The 15,953-nt window shown below is 43.0% G+C and overlaps 3 protein-coding genes across 3 annotated transcripts; 2 read left to right on the forward strand and 1 right to left on the reverse strand.

Annotated features, from left to right (window-relative positions):
• The first annotated feature begins 870 nt into the window (after positions 1-870).
• On the forward strand, positions 871-3,171 carry tmem86b (transmembrane protein 86B). The gene is made up of 3 exons (XM_058049693.2): positions 871-1,203; positions 1,270-1,507; positions 2,136-3,171. The coding sequence occupies exons 1-3, from the start codon at positions 1,153-1,155 to the stop codon at positions 2,585-2,587; spliced, it is 741 nt and encodes a 246-aa protein (XP_057905676.2). The 5' UTR covers positions 871-1,152; the 3' UTR covers positions 2,588-3,171.
• A 460-nt stretch (positions 3,172-3,631) lies between these two features.
• On the reverse strand, positions 3,632-6,329 carry hspbp1 (HSPA (heat shock 70kDa) binding protein, cytoplasmic cochaperone 1). The gene is made up of 8 exons (XM_058049976.2): positions 6,162-6,329; positions 5,926-6,055; positions 5,581-5,782; positions 5,287-5,511; positions 5,047-5,202; positions 4,839-4,935; positions 4,316-4,427; positions 3,632-4,157 (listed from the first exon to the last, which is right to left on the reverse strand). The coding sequence occupies exons 2-8, from the start codon at positions 6,043-6,045 to the stop codon at positions 4,077-4,079; spliced, it is 993 nt and encodes a 330-aa protein (XP_057905959.2). The 5' UTR covers positions 6,046-6,055; positions 6,162-6,329; the 3' UTR covers positions 3,632-4,076.
• Positions 6,330-6,721: 392 nt separating this feature from the next.
• tufm (Tu translation elongation factor, mitochondrial) lies at positions 6,722-10,880 on the forward strand. The gene is made up of 10 exons (XM_058049975.2): positions 6,722-6,834; positions 7,479-7,525; positions 7,605-7,743; positions 8,323-8,489; positions 8,562-8,831; positions 8,894-9,026; positions 9,224-9,328; positions 9,434-9,585; positions 10,087-10,206; positions 10,467-10,880. Exons 1-10 carry the CDS (start codon positions 6,798-6,800, stop codon positions 10,629-10,631), a joined length of 1,335 nt encoding a protein of 444 aa, XP_057905958.2. The 5' UTR covers positions 6,722-6,797; the 3' UTR covers positions 10,632-10,880.
• The last annotated feature ends 5,073 nt before the right edge of the window (positions 10,881-15,953 follow it).

Raw genomic sequence — 15,953 nt, forward strand, 5'->3', positions numbered from 1 at the left:
TAGTAGTAGTAGTAGGCTAGTATTAGCCTGCTTATTGGCTTGCTTATTAGCCTGCTTTTGCCTTATTATATGAAATTTGTCAGATTTTTTTTGTAAAACTTTTTTTCATAAAATCAATAAAAAAATAAAATATTTAGGGGGGGCTTATTTAGGCCTAAAGTAGGCCTAATGACGCCACTGATACTATACATACTTATATACAAAGGGAATATATAGTATCTTGCTGCTTCAGCCTATCACAGGTTTTAAAAAAGATATGAATTAATAAACAAATGATTGAATATGGCCTATTATAAATCCAATAAATATGCATATTGCCGAATATTGTGTACACTTTCTGTTTAAATTCAGCATAAAAACGGCATTGTGGTATTCTCCACAGGTCACTAGGTGTCAGTAATGTCACTGTAATGTTGGCCGAGACACACAAGCACCAGACTTGATGGTCAGAACGGCAAGTCAGACTTATCTCTCAGCTTCCACCATAAAAAAAAAACATTGAGAAGAACCGTAAAGTATTCAACAAGGCACCCGTTTGGTATAAATACTTTGTTTGTGTAATTATTTGTATTCGAGGTACTTCAAGGTGCTTCGTTTCCACTTCTGTGATTATCACACACTTTCCCTTTGCATCACAGTCATAAAAGTCACATGACTCCTATGCTATCCTTTTATGATGTCACCCTCAAAGATGGTCCAAGCTGCTCGGCTTTCAGGAAGAAGTTAGAAGCTGAAGAGCAAAGTGAGGGGTTCCACTTTGGAGGTTTGTAGACCAAAACCTGGAGATCATCTTTCTTCTCCTCTTGGATTTTGTGTTCATGTTCTCGCTTGTGTTCTCAGTCCGTCTTGTTATGGCAGCAAAAACCCAAGATAACAAATGTGTTTATTAGTTTTGTCAACTTTATCCCACAAGTTGATATGTTCCCTCTGGAGAGGTGAAAGGTCATCTTTCCGTCCACGATGACTCAAACCAGGGAGGCGCTGATGATCAGAGTGCAATCAGACAACGAGGATCGGTCTAAAGTTCACGCAGACACGCCGGAGCTTCCATTCTGGACAAGAGGAGGCGTTTTAAGTTTAGTTTTTTTATTAAAGGTCATTGAAGTCGGCGCCGCTGGAGCGCAGACGCTAAATTCCCGGTGAGCGGAGAAGATGGACATCCTTGAGACGGACGCCTACGACAGGCGTCGGAGAAGAAACATGGTAACGTTACATGAAAAGGACACGTTAGCGTACTTATTGTTTGTCATCTTTTTCCCTCTCTTTCAGTCATGTGCTCTGCTGCTCTCGCTCTCGCCGTTCTTTTTGACCTCCGCCGTGTACTTCTATACGTGGACCCCCGCCTCCCCCCCGTCCATCCTGCTGGCAGGTGTCAAGTCGGCACCGACGCTCCTGCTGGCGGCGGCAGTGCTGAGCTGGAAAGGAGGTCAAAGTTTAGTGGCGGTGGGACTCTTCTTCTCGGCTGTGGGCGACTTCTGCCTGGTGTGGCATGAATTTTTCCTGCACGGTAAGACCCAAATTGGGGCTGGAGGGCCGGGGGTGGAGTCAATTCCTCTCATTATATCTACTATATTGGATAATTGAATGTTAAAGTGACTATAGGGGTGCTATTCCATGTCTAGAGGGCTCTAATCATTAATTCATTCATTTTCTACCGCTTTTCTTCACGAGGGTCGCGAGGGGTGCTGGAGCCTATCCCAGCTGTCTTGGGGCGAGAGGCGGGGTCCACCCTGGACTGGTGGCCAGCCAATCACAGGGCACATATAGACAAACAACCATTCACACTCACATTCATACCTATGGACAATTTGGTGTGGCCGAGGGTGGGATTGAACTCTGGTCTCCCAGCTGTGAGGTCTGCGTGCTAACCACTCGTCCACCGTGCAGCCTCTAGTCAAATCAAATCATGTAAATGCAATTAATCTGTTCCAGGAAGCCCCAAAAAATATAGAAATATATGGAAAACATGACTTTTAATAGTTTTACATGCAGAATTACTACATATAAATGAAGAATGAAGAGTGAAAATGCAAAAGTTGTGGCGTACATTTTAGTTAAACTTTTGTACCACCTTAATGTAAGTACTATGTAATGTATATACTAATGTAACGTATGTACTATGTCATTTCTTTTAGGAATGGCGGCATTCGCCGTGGCTCATCTGCTCTACTCGCTGACCTTTCTCTCAGCCCGTTATCAGACATACTCCTCTTCCTCCTGCGCTTCCCTGCTCTACCTCATCCTGGTCCTCAGCGGAGGAGCTTTTTTCATGTACCTCCATCCATTCCTGCAGAAGGAACCAAATTCAGATGTCCTAATTCCCGCCGTGGGGTTCTACATTGTCCTAATCACGCTGATGGGAATATTAGCCATGAGAACACGCCGTGCGTTTCCACTCTTGGGGGGTCTGTTCTTCATGGCGTCTGACATCGCTTTGGCTCTGCAAGTGTTTAAGGTGGTAGCACCTGTGGCGCACGGGCAGACGGTTGTCATGGTGACGTATTATTTAGCACAGCTACTGATTAGTGTGGGGGATGTGAGGACAGTGGAAAGGAAGAATGGATTTGGAAAACGGAAGAGGACCTAAGCGGTGACCCGACCGCGTGGGCTGAATTATTCTACAGCTTGGTCTTCTTAGGCTGAGCAGGTGACCTGCCATTCACTGACAAAACGCCAGGGGCAGCGTTTCCCTCAGAGTGCACAACCATAACTCTCTATGACTAGCTATTTAGTTTCCTGTGCTCGCTTGGACACACTTTTGGCGCTATGGCGTGAGGAAAATGCTCTAATGATGTACTAAAAAAGTGGTCCCCATCATTTGACACAAGCCATGACGCTTTAGCATAATTCAGCCTTACCATGAATATACCATATTACTGCCTAACTCCATGACAGCTTGAAATGTAAAAAAAAATATTGTATTTTAATATTTACTATCGCCGAGAAGAAAATATGACAGATGAGAGATTGTTGTGAAACAGTTGCATTCTGTCAGTGACTTAATGTGACTGATCCATATTTATGTGTGAGTTTACCATGTGATCATCACATGCATAAAATACTCAATGTTTTCTCAATAAATAACACAATATTTACACCCTTCATTTGTATCATTGAAAAAAATACAAATATACAAATTTGATTTGTGGCACCCGTTAAAAGAATTAAAACTGTTCCATTTTTAAATTCATATTAATGTTCATTCAACCTGAGCAAAGACCCATCTGTAGACGCACACTTGCAATACTTGCTTTCGCCACCGGGTGGCAGCCTCGGTGAGAGTGGGCACTGGAGAGGGCGCTTGGTATCGCAATCAGACACGATGCTAACATTTTTCGTATCAATAATTGATGTTTCAGGTGAGTTTGCGTATCAACAACGCACGTATTACTTGTTATTTACGTATCTGATTACATTTCAGTTATACATCGAATATTGACAGTAATACTGTACTTAGCTGGTGTTAGCATACACGGCTAATGTTAGCCGCTAACGGCAGCCATTTTGGACAAGGTCTGTATATTAGCATGTATATTAGCATTTCCGATATATTTAGCCATTTTATAAAGTTGTTTTATTGACAAAGAGATGGAGTCAACACTTTCAACTTTAGTAGCAAAATGCGGTAATGCTTTAGATCTTAATGTCTTGTTTTATTCTCATTCTAATCATGATAGACAAATGTATTTGCTCTCGTATGAGATTTTATTTGATTCTGCAGCTGTACCAAATGACTCCAATATTTACAATATTTCACTGATGAACATGAATATAGATTTCTTCATGAGTTGCCTATGTGAACCGATCATGTGTATAAAGCCACTCGTATGCGTTTTCTTATGAATAAATAACAGAAAAAAATGTAAGTCTTGTTTTACAGACAACCAAGATGACAGTCCCTTGAGAAATAAAAAATACAAATATATCGCATTTGATTTAACTATTAATCTTAAAAACAAAGATACAGTACATGCATAAATGGTTTGACTGTCCAAACTAACAAACGCTTTCATGGCATCATCCTGATTTCAAATGTCCATGCTCCACGTCAGAGCGCCTGAGGTCATCATTACAGGTCAGCGGTCCATTCCGTGGTCATCTGACTGGTGTCTACGAGAACAAGCCATCCTCAGACGCTCGCAGAATTCCAGTTCTTCCTGTTTGTGGGTGGGAAAGAGAGACAGGAACCTTTAAATGTAGACCAGATAACAGCTTTGCAACGCAGAACACGTTAGTCTTAATGATAACAGGCAAATGAATTCAGATGAGTTTGATGCCGCATCATTTGGTCCTGATGCAAATTCTTCTGACATACCTGATTTTCATCTTTCCCTTGGAGCTCCCTGGCTCGCAGTCGCAGTAAATCCTCCAGACCGAGAGATGGATCCCTGCAGTCTTTAAGCCCCTTCTCACAGTCTTCCACCAGGCTGAGGTAAGGAGGGGGGGGGCACATGACAAAAACGTGCAGCGTTAATATCCACCTCTATGTCCAGTGGCCCCATAACCAATGTCAATTCATGTACACTTGTCCCTCATTTATCACGGTTAACTGGGTACTTATTCATAAATGTAATATTTGCATGGAAAAAACAATTGTTTTTGCTGTAGCTATGAAAGAACACTCTTGTAGTCTATTTCACTCTTGTATTATTCAACATAATAGAAAATAAGACGTCTTAAATATGAACGACATGACATAGGCTCACACGTTAGCATAGCCTGGCTATTGTCTCATCAATGTAACATTGCTAACACCAAGTGGGAGCGATGTTGGAACGGTGATGTAGCGAGGGATGACTGTATGCTGCAGACAGAAGAACGCTGATGATGCTTCCTACCAACAAAGGGCGCCAAGCACGTGCTCATGAAACCGGGAATGCGGAGTGCGGAGCACGGAGACCAGCTGCTGCACCATCCCCATCGAGATCACCGTGTCTGCAGGAAGAACGGACATGTTTTAAAGAGAAAGGTACGTTAAACTGAACACACACTTCTACCGTGGATTGAATTTGCTTAGGAATACATCCCAGTTATGTTTCTTTCTACCTTTTTGTTCAGGATTCGATGTGAGGAGGTTAAGAAGAAGGAATGCCGATTTGGTCTGGAGCTTCTCGTCTTCAGACTGCATGCCTCTCATCAGCACCGAGAAGCCATCATGAGACAGAAACGCCTCCAGTCCCGCCTCCTGCTCTCGGACCAGACCTGCCATTCACAACACAGCTGGTGACGCCAACATAACCTGGTTTACGTATTTCATAATGAGCGCTGGTGTTTCTGTTGACATACATGACACCGCATAAAGGGCTTTCACCCTCACTGTGGGGTGAGGGTCCGAATCCGTCAGCTGTAGAAGTTTAGGCAGAGCGCCAATCTTTAGCAAGTGGACCTGCACTTGTGGCATGTTCTGAGCGCAGGAAGCAATGAGCTGAGCAGCACGCCACCTCAACCCACTTTGGGCGTGACACAAATATTTGGAGACGCACACGTCCAGTCCACCCAGGACCATCAGATCTGTAAGACAAGTGGAGACACAATCAGGATGGCATCATTCATATCATACTCATACAAAGCACTACTGACCTCTGGCGTTGTCAAGGTTTTCAGACAAATCTGACAGCAGCTCAAAGGCCGACTCGCGCTCATCTTCCTCATCCTCATCCCTGTCCTCCTCTTCGTTCACATCCTCTTTGTTCAGGGCTGTCAAACACCGCTTCATCTGCTCCACTTCATCCATCTGACCTTTGCAGACATCTGCAAGAGCCTCTCTCAACCACAAACTCCTCTGAAAGACAAAAAGACAAGGTATTTCTTTTCACCATGTTCGCTAGTAACTTTAAAGCACTTCAACAGTACTTTTTAGAATAATCAAAGAGGCCATATGCACGCTGAATTGTATGTATTATATCAGCTAGTCTGAAGTTTTACCTCCTGTGAAATGGGTTCGACGGGAGTGGGTCCGTCTGCACCGGAGCCAGCATCGATTGCCAACTGTAGTACCCCCTGAAGATTCTGAGGATATCTCCTATTTTGTCTGCCGTCTGCCATGTTGATCAAACTTAAGAAAACAACAAACAAATCAGCTCGTTCCGAATTAATCACATCACGATAAAGCCAACAGCTCCTGTCTTTACAATTCTACATTCGATTACTTTTAAACTTACCGTTAAAAGGCTATAAACACGATACTTGATGAATGCGAGCACAGAATCCTTGTGACAGTCCAAGAGGATGACTCTTCTTATAGGCACAAACTCACGAAGGCGCTAGAACATTCTGGCTAACATAAGCGCATGAGTGGCAAGTAGGCTGCCATGTTTTACCGTAATGGTAAGACTAACGCGGCAATCAAAATGTTGAAGTAAACCCTGACAAAACGTGGTCCTTCCAATTTGAATATAGTACAATAAATGCATTTACAGCATTAGAATTTTGAATGTTATCAGATACAGCAAATAAGGTGATATTTAATTTTATTCAATATTTTATTCAGGCTACACTTTATTAGCGTAAGTAAGGTAAATCAATGACGTATTAGACAGCCGCTTTCAGAGAGTACTAATGGAAATGAGAGCAATACCAATGCGCAACATTACCTAAGGTTTCACAACTAATATCTACAGAAAAGTCTTAATTAAATATGTGACATTTAGATATAGATTTTAGGATAGAAATTGACGAAATGGTAACTATCTCGAATGTAAAAAAGGAAATAAGGTAGTGTTTTCCTGCATTGCGCCAGCACTTGACGTTAACTCTCTTGGCAACTCGGTCGTCTTGGGAGGGTCTGACTGTCCAAGATGGCGGCGCTATTAGGACTGCGTGCTTGTGTCTCCGGTAAATTGTCTAAATGTACAGTTTATTTGCTCGTATCATGCTGCCTTTGCGATTCAAACTGCTTATTCATTCACGGCAGCCCGAGTCGGTGTACTTATTTGATTGCTTTTTGTTGGTGGGCGTACACATGTTAAAAGGGACTGATGCTGCCAGCAAGGTCACGTTACCAATGAGCATTAGCTAACATTACGGCTAGCATTGATGTAGAAGATTATTTGAATTATTGTATTTATGTTCATCTATCAGGCAGATAGTGGTCTATAACACCTTGGTCAACTAATAGTCACAGAGTACACCTATGCGTTTTAATGTATTTAGTAGTCTTGATATCTTGGCCCAGAACTGCTTAGCTTTTAAATACTGATGTGAAAACTTTGAATTGACTACCTATTATTAGATGTTGAAACAGCTGCTTATATTTAGCCATCAGTGTTTAATTTAACAATGATTATAGTAAACACGCCTTTATTAAAAATACATAGTGTGTTGAATAGTACTGCTTATTAGGCTACATCCATCCAATCCAAAAAAAAAACAAAACAATAGAAAGTCAACCTTGAAAGCAGTTGTCAACTATGACTAATGACATTGCACAGTGATTGGTGTATTAGAATCATCCTAGAAGTGTTTTGTCTTGTCTTCAGCCCTTCAGCTGTCCTCCCCAAGCCTCCTGCAGAGCTCCTTTAAACTGGCGAGTGTCCACACCGAGCATTTGCATTTGCAGCGCCTAATTCATCAGTATTTCTAACGGAGCACGTTTGGTATTGCAGTGTGCTGTTCCTCTGAGTCGACGGACCTTTGCCGCAGAGGCGAAGAAGACTTACAGCAGAGACAAGCCGCACGTGAACGTTGGAACCATCGGCCATGTCGACCACGGCAAGACCACCTTAACAGCAGCCATCACAAAAGGTAGGGATGTGTTGCGTCATCATCTGAATGGGTGTGCCTGTGCAGACAGTGTTTTAGCTGACATTAATCAGTTTTCCCACAGGACCGAAATCAATCTGCGGCAGTTGGTTTGTGGAGGGTGGGGTCTACATCATCTGATTTGCATAATTGGCTATGATGCAGGCTTAGAAATAAAAACAAACGTTCTGTGAATCCTTCTTTTTGTTTTTTAAATGTCACAAGCAAGAAGGAGCCTCCTTAATGGGAGGAGGCGCAGCAGGACCTGCTCCTTTTGGAAAAGAGCGATACATGCTTAGATGTTAGCCTTCAGTAAGACCACAAGAAGTCGCTATTTTCGTCGCTAGTTGTTGTTTTGAAAAAAAAAAACACTATCGAGAGTGGTCTGATTACTTACTAAATATAGTGATGATGTTGGCAGCACTGAGCCCTCCTGCTACATGTTCTTATTCGTATTAAGGAGCAGAGCTATGATGCTATCTGCCATACGGAGTTATAGCGACAAGCTACGTTAACAGAGTCCCATTATAATGATGATGCTGACTTGAGTTTGTTTTTTTTTGTTTTTTTCTGAATGCTCAGTGCTCGCCGACGCAGGCGGTGCTAACTTTAAAAAATATGAGGAGATTGACAACGCCCCCGAGGAGAAGGCCAGGGGAATTACCATCAACGCTTCCCATGTAGAGTACACCACGGCAAACAGACACTACGCCCACACAGACTGCCCCGGACATGCCGATTACGTCAAGGTACGGCGCCCATCAGCGACCGGTCACAAATATGCCTCGGCTTTGTTGTCACCGAACGTACCTTCTTTGCAGAACATGATCACCGGCACGGCTCAGATGGACGGCTGCATCCTGGTGGTGGCGGCCACTGATGGCCAGATGCCTCAAACCCGCGAACACCTCCTGTTGGCGAGGCAGATCGGCGTGGAGCACGTGGTGGTGTTCATCAACAAAGCCGACGCGGTGGAGGACAAGGAGATGCTGGAGCTGGTGGAGATCGAGATCCGTGAGCTCCTCACGGAGTTCGGCTACGACGGCGAGAACACGCCTGTCGTCATCGGCTCTGCCCTGTGCGCCCTGGAGGTGAGTGACGCACGCTTTGTCGGTCTGGAAGCTGACTGAACGTTTGTGATGCTTCATGGCAGAACCGTGAGCCGGAGCTCGGCGTGAATGCGGTGATGAAACTGCTGGAGATTGTGGATTCCTACGTTCCGTTGCCCAAAAGGGAACTGGACAAGCCGTTTCTTCTGCCCATCGAAAGTGTCTACTCCATCCCAGGTATGGCAGAAGCTTGACTCCAGTCAGCAAGTGTCGTCTGTGTGGTAAACTCAGAGCTCCTCAGTTTTGCTTGGAAATGTCAGATGTGCTATTCATTGCAACAGTAAGTTATTATTATTATTATTAATATTGTGGTTGCAGGTTGCTATGAACAACAATTAAAGGAACCCACCCAAAATAAATGTATCTGTGTTCAGGCAGGGGGACGGTCGTGGCCGGCACCGTGGAGAGGGGTATCATGAAGAAAGGGGACGACTGCGAGTTTGTGGGCCTCAATCGCAGCATCAAATCCGTGGTGACAGGTGAGCTCAACACCCGCAACGGAACGCCACCCCGCCAGTGCTCCCCCCGTAAGAAACAATAAGGAGTTTTAAACTGTGGTGTCCATGCGGCGCTGCTGGGCTCAGGCATCGAGATGTTCCATAAGTCCCTGGACCGGGCCGAGGCGGGAGACAACACGGGTGCTCTGGTCCGAGGCCTGAAGAGGGAGGATGTGAAGAGAGGGATGGTGATGTGCAAGCCGGGTTCCATCAGCCCTCACCAGAAAGTCAAGGCCCAGGTTAGTATGATTATTGATATGTATTCATATTTATTGATACTTCACTATGACACGTAGACAGCCCTCACAGTTTTTTCAGTTTTTTTCTGAAATATGCGCTATATTAACTTCTTAATGTATCTACAGGTACACATGTTGCTTTAGAAAATGTCAATGTGGCTTTTGTGTGAACTTTACATGTAGATGTTAAATGAACACGTTTTGATTTTCACCAGCAGAGGGCGCAACAACACATACATTCACATTGTATTTGCTTCTAAACATCTCCACTGGTTCAAAGTCCTCATCAATGCTGCTTTTATCCGTATGACAGTTTACACTTGACACAATAATGAGCTTATATTGGAATATATTTTCATAGATGAAATATAATAAATTGTGCATGCATGGGACTAATCAACACATCCATTGCTACAATGGAGTGTCCCATTGTTAGTGGATAAAGGGCAGGTTTCCAGAGTGTGTGAAGTGGATGGCGAACCTGTGCTTGCTTCATTGCAGGTGTATATTCTGAGTAAAGAGGAAGGAGGCCGACACAAACCCTTTATGACCAACTTCGCACCCGTAATGTTCTCGCTGACGTGGGACATGGCCTGCAAAGTCACTCTGCCCGCCGACAAGGTGCGTGCGTGTCCGCTGACTTTAGCACTCAAAGCAAACACTTTAACGTCATCCGTAGTCATGACCTTTTATACGTTGTGCAGCACTCTTTGATATGGAGCACACAGTGTTTCCCACAGGACTGCAGTCTATTCAGGGCTCGATGACATCACAGTGTACTTTGCATAATTGGCTACGACGCAAGCGTCTATCATTTTTACAGCTGTGAGCAAAAAGCATATCCATTTAGAAATTCAAAAAAATGTTCCTATCCCGTTCAGGACATGGTGATGCCTGGGGAGGACACCGCTTTGACCCTCACCCTCCGACAACCCATGGTGCTGGAGAAGGGCCAGAGGTTCACTCTGAGGGACGGCAACAAAACCATCGGCACCGGCCTGGTCACAGACATCCTGACGACGACAGATGAAGATCAATGGGGCTGATCGGCAAGTGTATAGACGCGGGAGGGGAGGGGCGGGGTGGACAGTTAAACGGGGACGGTTGTCTTTTTGTCTGCGAATGAAATAATTGTACAAAACTACAAAGACACAGGATAGCGTGCGCGCAGGATCAGAAAGGAGGTTGGCTATGTTCCATCAAACCAAAATATCTGTAAAGTAAAACGCTGTATTTGTAATAACGGGCCAGACTGCTACATGTCATTATGTAATAAAATGTATTTAAGAAAACAACTGCAATTTGGTTTTTGCCAAAATATAAAACACAACTGCAGGCTTGACTGCACTAACTTACCACAAGAGGGCGGCAAAGACGCTTTAAGAGCCTTTCCTTGAGATTTGCTGAAAGATGATGGATTTATCTTTTCACTATAAGCCCAAAAGTTTGCTCGGTGAAAATATATGCTACTTTTTTTAAAAACCATCTGCACACACTACATTCAAGACAACATCATAAACCGCAAACAATTACTGTCAAATGTGGCCTAGCGTGTCCTTTTAACGGAACTAAGCTGGACCTAAATATGTCTTTAGTGGCTTCTGATTGCTAAACAAGTTGTCCATCAATGTGGTGGTAAAAAAGTGCTAATCTAATGCACAAGTAATTATATGATAATACATACAGCATTTTACATTTCCATTTCACAGTTACAAGCGGCCCTTTGAGGGCGGCCTTATCATACCTCTGATGTGGTTTGACACCCATTTAATATCATACATAACACGTTGCATGTAAAAATGGAGTCCAAGACTAAAAATAGTACAATTTAATGATGTGCAATAATCACTCCTTATTATGCTTAATTGATTCCAGACTGGCTGCATGGTGACCGAGCGGTTAGTGTGCAGGCCACACAGCTCGGAGACGGGAGTTTGATTCCAAGCATGTTCTCCCCGTGAATACGTGGGTTTCCTCCCACACTCCAAAAACATGCTAGGTTAATTAGCGACTCCAAATTGTCCATAGATATGAAAGTGAGTGTGATTTTGTCGATATGTGCCCTGTTTGCAGGGTGCACCTGAAGACAGCTGGGATAGGCTCCAGCACGCCTGTGACCCTCGTGAGGATAAGCGGTAGAAAATGAATGAATGATTCCAGACCTGATTATGATAAGTTAGAGCGTTGAAAACCTGTTTGTGACCTTCTAAATATGATTTTTTTAACATTATTGGAGCCCTCTAGTCTTGATATAACACCCCTATAGTCACATTTACACTCATATTACGCTATATTAGACATAAGAATCCATTCATCCTTCTATCTTCTCTGCTGCTTATCCTCACTTGGGTCGGGGGATATGCTGGAGCCTATACAAGTGTGACTATATGGGTTTATTTTATGAATAGAGAACTCTAATAATATTAAAAACTGCTTTCTGTGCTTGACCGTGCTAATACTGTAAATAGGACATGGCGGTAAGAGGAAATGTTATGGCGTTTATCGCCGAATAACATTAGTGAATGACTAATGCACGTTGAAGGCATTTAGAGCGTGCTGGTGTTAACGCATTGGAGGTGCTGCTGCGCCATCAGGAAGTTCTCGGGCTGTGTTTACTGGCGGTATTTGGGCGAGCGCCCGCTCCTGTAATCCAATGAGCCTGTTGCCGTAATAACCCACCGCATGGGTGGACCGGATGCAGCCAGTACCTGTGAGTGATGTGCCCAGCTGCACGGCAACATGCGCCATAAGCACAACAACGTAAAGAGACACCACTAGCATGTTTCACTGACCTTGATTCCTCTGCCGCTCCCTGCTGGTGTGTCATGTTTGCTGAATCGGAGTATTTCCATCTTCCGTCCGTGTTTTCTTCCTCCAATCGGCAGGAAGCTATTTACTTAGCTGGTACGCAACTGTGCCAAAGTGCAAAACATGATGGCTATTTATATCATTCTTATTATACAGTGTCTCCCACAGGCTTGCCATCTACTCGTGGTGGTGCGTTCAGGCGATGCTAGAAGATGTAATTGTCAGATTTAATTGTAATTGTAGTTGTTTATTATCATATATTCCTCATGTTTGTATTTGTTGATTGTATTGATCCTTTGCAGGGCATTACTTTGCATTACATTCACGGACACTATAGGATATGGGTGTCCAAAGTGTGGTTTGGGGGCCATTTGAGACCCACAGCTGTTTTGTTTTTTTTAATTGACCTGTAGGACATTCTTAAAATATTGTTTTAAAAAATAATGCAAACATGAAAAAAATCCCCCAAAATGTCAAAAATAAAGTCAAAATACAAAGAGAAAAAAGTTGTAATTTAATATGAGCAAACAAAATGTCACCTCCTTTGGTTCATTTAAATGAGACCTATTTCATCATGTCTAAATAAATACAGGGGAAAATATGAAAACAACACATCGAGTGATGGCACGGGAATGTACATCATCTCCTCTGACCGGATTTACTTTGGCCATCCAGCAGTTTTATCTGAACTTCCCCAAACCTAAAGTATCTCCCAAGCCTCTCCCACTCTGGGCTGCCGATGGCTTGAAGAGTTCTTCCATTCCCGTGGTACCCATTCCCATTTTTCTAAACGTTACCCTCAGAAGTCACAGAAGGAAAAAAAGAAAAGCGCCGTATTAAATCAAGAAATGTCTCCTGAGGGAAAAGATGTGAAGATTGATTCCTGGAGGTCTCACATCCACAGGCCAAAGATGACTTTCCCCTGACATTTCCAACAAGGGCATTCATTCCCCAAAACATCTTGTCACTTTATTCACATTAGAGCCCTTTTGCATAGTAGCGTACTATACATTGGAAAGCTTCAGCCAACTCAAAGCCAAATCAATTTACGTTAACCGAGGCGCAAGCTAACCGAGGTTCCACTGTAGTAGCGAGCTAACAGGCTCGCTAATAAAACCATACAATGACCAACGTATGCTAACCAAGATTCCACTGTAAGTATATCAAAGTTTCTAACACAATCTGTCATTTTTATTGACAGCTTTTTCACCTTTTATAGTTCAGTGTTCAAGCGGGGGCATATGGTAAGCACTGTATAACCACTGTATTAGCTAGCTAATAGGCTACTAACATGGACGTTTTAGGATAAAAAATTAATCAAAAACACAGTTGCACTCCTCTAGTGTATTAATAACACAACAAGACACAAAATGTTGTCATACATTTCTGACGTAAACTGAAAAACATGCTAATGTTTGCTAACGGTTTTGCTAGCGGAGGTTCTACTGCAGTAGCGAGCTAATGGCTGCTAGCAAGGTTGTTTTGTCGTAAAAAATACACTAAAACCACACTTGGACACACGCAGTATATTAATAACGCCACAAGACACGGCATATTGTATAAATGTTGTCATAGATTTTCGGCGCGAACGCAAAAAACTTGCTAATCGGGGCACACGCTAACCACGGTTTCACTGTAGTTAATATGATGCTAACAAGGACGTTTTGGATAAAACATACATTCAGAATACAGTTGAACGTACTCGATGTATTACTAACATGTCAAAAATCGCTCAAAATGATGTCAATTTTTAACAGCATTTCATGTGTCTTTTATTTTCCAGTGTTCCACCTGAAAGACTGAGGTGTCCAAAGTGCGGCCCGGGGACCAGTAGCGGACTGCGGCTCACTGTAGGAATCAAATTAAACAAAAAGAAAACACAAATAAAAACGGTAATGCACAGTATAAAGGGAAAAGCATTGCTTTAAATATACATAAAAAATGAGGGCTACGGGGATGGAATTTCAGGATGAACCATAATGCACTATAACCTTTACAGGCCACCTTAATTTGCCCTCCGTCCGCCCACATCCATTGATTTGTGTAAATAGTTTGGACACCCCTGCTGTAGGAGATTTTGTCAGGCTGTTTGGTGCAAATTGTACTACAGTAGCAGCAACAATGGAGAATTGTGCTCTCATCATCTGCAGGGTGATAACATTATGTAACATCTCAGCTTGGACCAAATGCTTTCAAAAGTCCACAGTGTGAGCGTCATGCAAAAAAAAAAAAAAGTGATAGTCTTTCCTTCATTCTCAAGTGAGGCGCTAAAATATCAATACCTGTATATAGCGCCACAACGGCAAGATGGACGTTTTTCGGCATGTAATATTACAGTCGTCGGTGATAGCACGTACATGAAGTGTTACATTAAAGGTCACAGGTCAGTGAACTCGGCAGAGTGTAGCGTATCCATAGCAAAGACGCCTGTGACCGGTTGCATAAGAGTGGAAGAAGAACCCTTTGACCCAATCAGATGCCGCCACCCCTGACAAACTCTGTCTGCCTATTTCTGGCTGCGTTGTCATCATCAGATGCGTTCAATGATTGCATATCCTAACATATATTCTCATTGAGAATGAAGTGGCTTTCAATGAAAGGACAAGCACAAAAAAACAGAAGCATGTTTATTTACAGTCCAGGCCTGACTAATGTTCACGTCGTCTCCTTCTCGTCCCGGATTCTGCTTGTGGTGAAAATGGCAAAACCATTCATTCCCCAGAGAAAACCTGCGATATTTCCAACAGCAGTCAGCAAGATACAAAATGCACGGTTGTGCTGAAAGGGCATCCGTACACGTATGCGGGAAACCACAACAAAAACCCACATGGAAGGGTGGGGAGTTGGGGGGGCATATATTTCTTTACAGTCACATTATTGTAGTGGCATCTGTGAAATAAATCTACATTTTATTTAAAGTCGAGACTCCAGCGTACATTTTGATATACAGTGGAACCTCGGTCAGCGTCATATATTGGTTCCAGAAGGTCCGACTCAAACCCAGACATGCTCTAACCCTGGGGTGTCCAACTATAGACCGCATAATGGGGGCCATTTTGACACTTTTTGGTTTGTAAAACGCCTAAAAAGGACATTTTTTTTCTATGGGAGGAAACGGGGAAATGCCAAGCAGGGAATCGAATCATCTTCCCGATCTCCTGCCTGTGTGGCCAACATACTAACCATTTGTCCACCGTGCGACCCACAAAGCATATTATTAATTACCTATTTTTACACCTCTTTGCTGTTTTTTTTCATATTTGCTTTTGTTGTTTTTATAATTGAATGTAATTTCTAGAATGTTAGCCAATAAAAACAAGCCGCAAATGGCCCCCGGGCTGTAGTTTGGACACCACTGCTTTAACTTCATAAATTTTTCCCATAAGAAATATGCATTTAGAACTAGTTCTAGACCCAATTGTGTTAATTTCGATATTTAATGTCAATAAATAGAATATTTTCATACTTGGAACATAGAAAACCTGTTGATGTATGACTTTTTAAATAAGGTCGCGGTGACTTGGTGCGGCCACTTCTCAAAACAATATGCATTCAAAAGA

This window comes from Doryrhamphus excisus, linkage group LG16 (assembly GCF_037039965.1).
Source record: "Doryrhamphus excisus strain RoL-2023G ecotype Guam linkage group LG16, RoL_Dexc_Guam_v1.1, whole genome shotgun sequence".
Classification (NCBI taxonomy): domain Eukaryota; kingdom Metazoa; phylum Chordata; class Actinopteri; order Syngnathiformes; family Syngnathidae; genus Doryrhamphus; species Doryrhamphus excisus.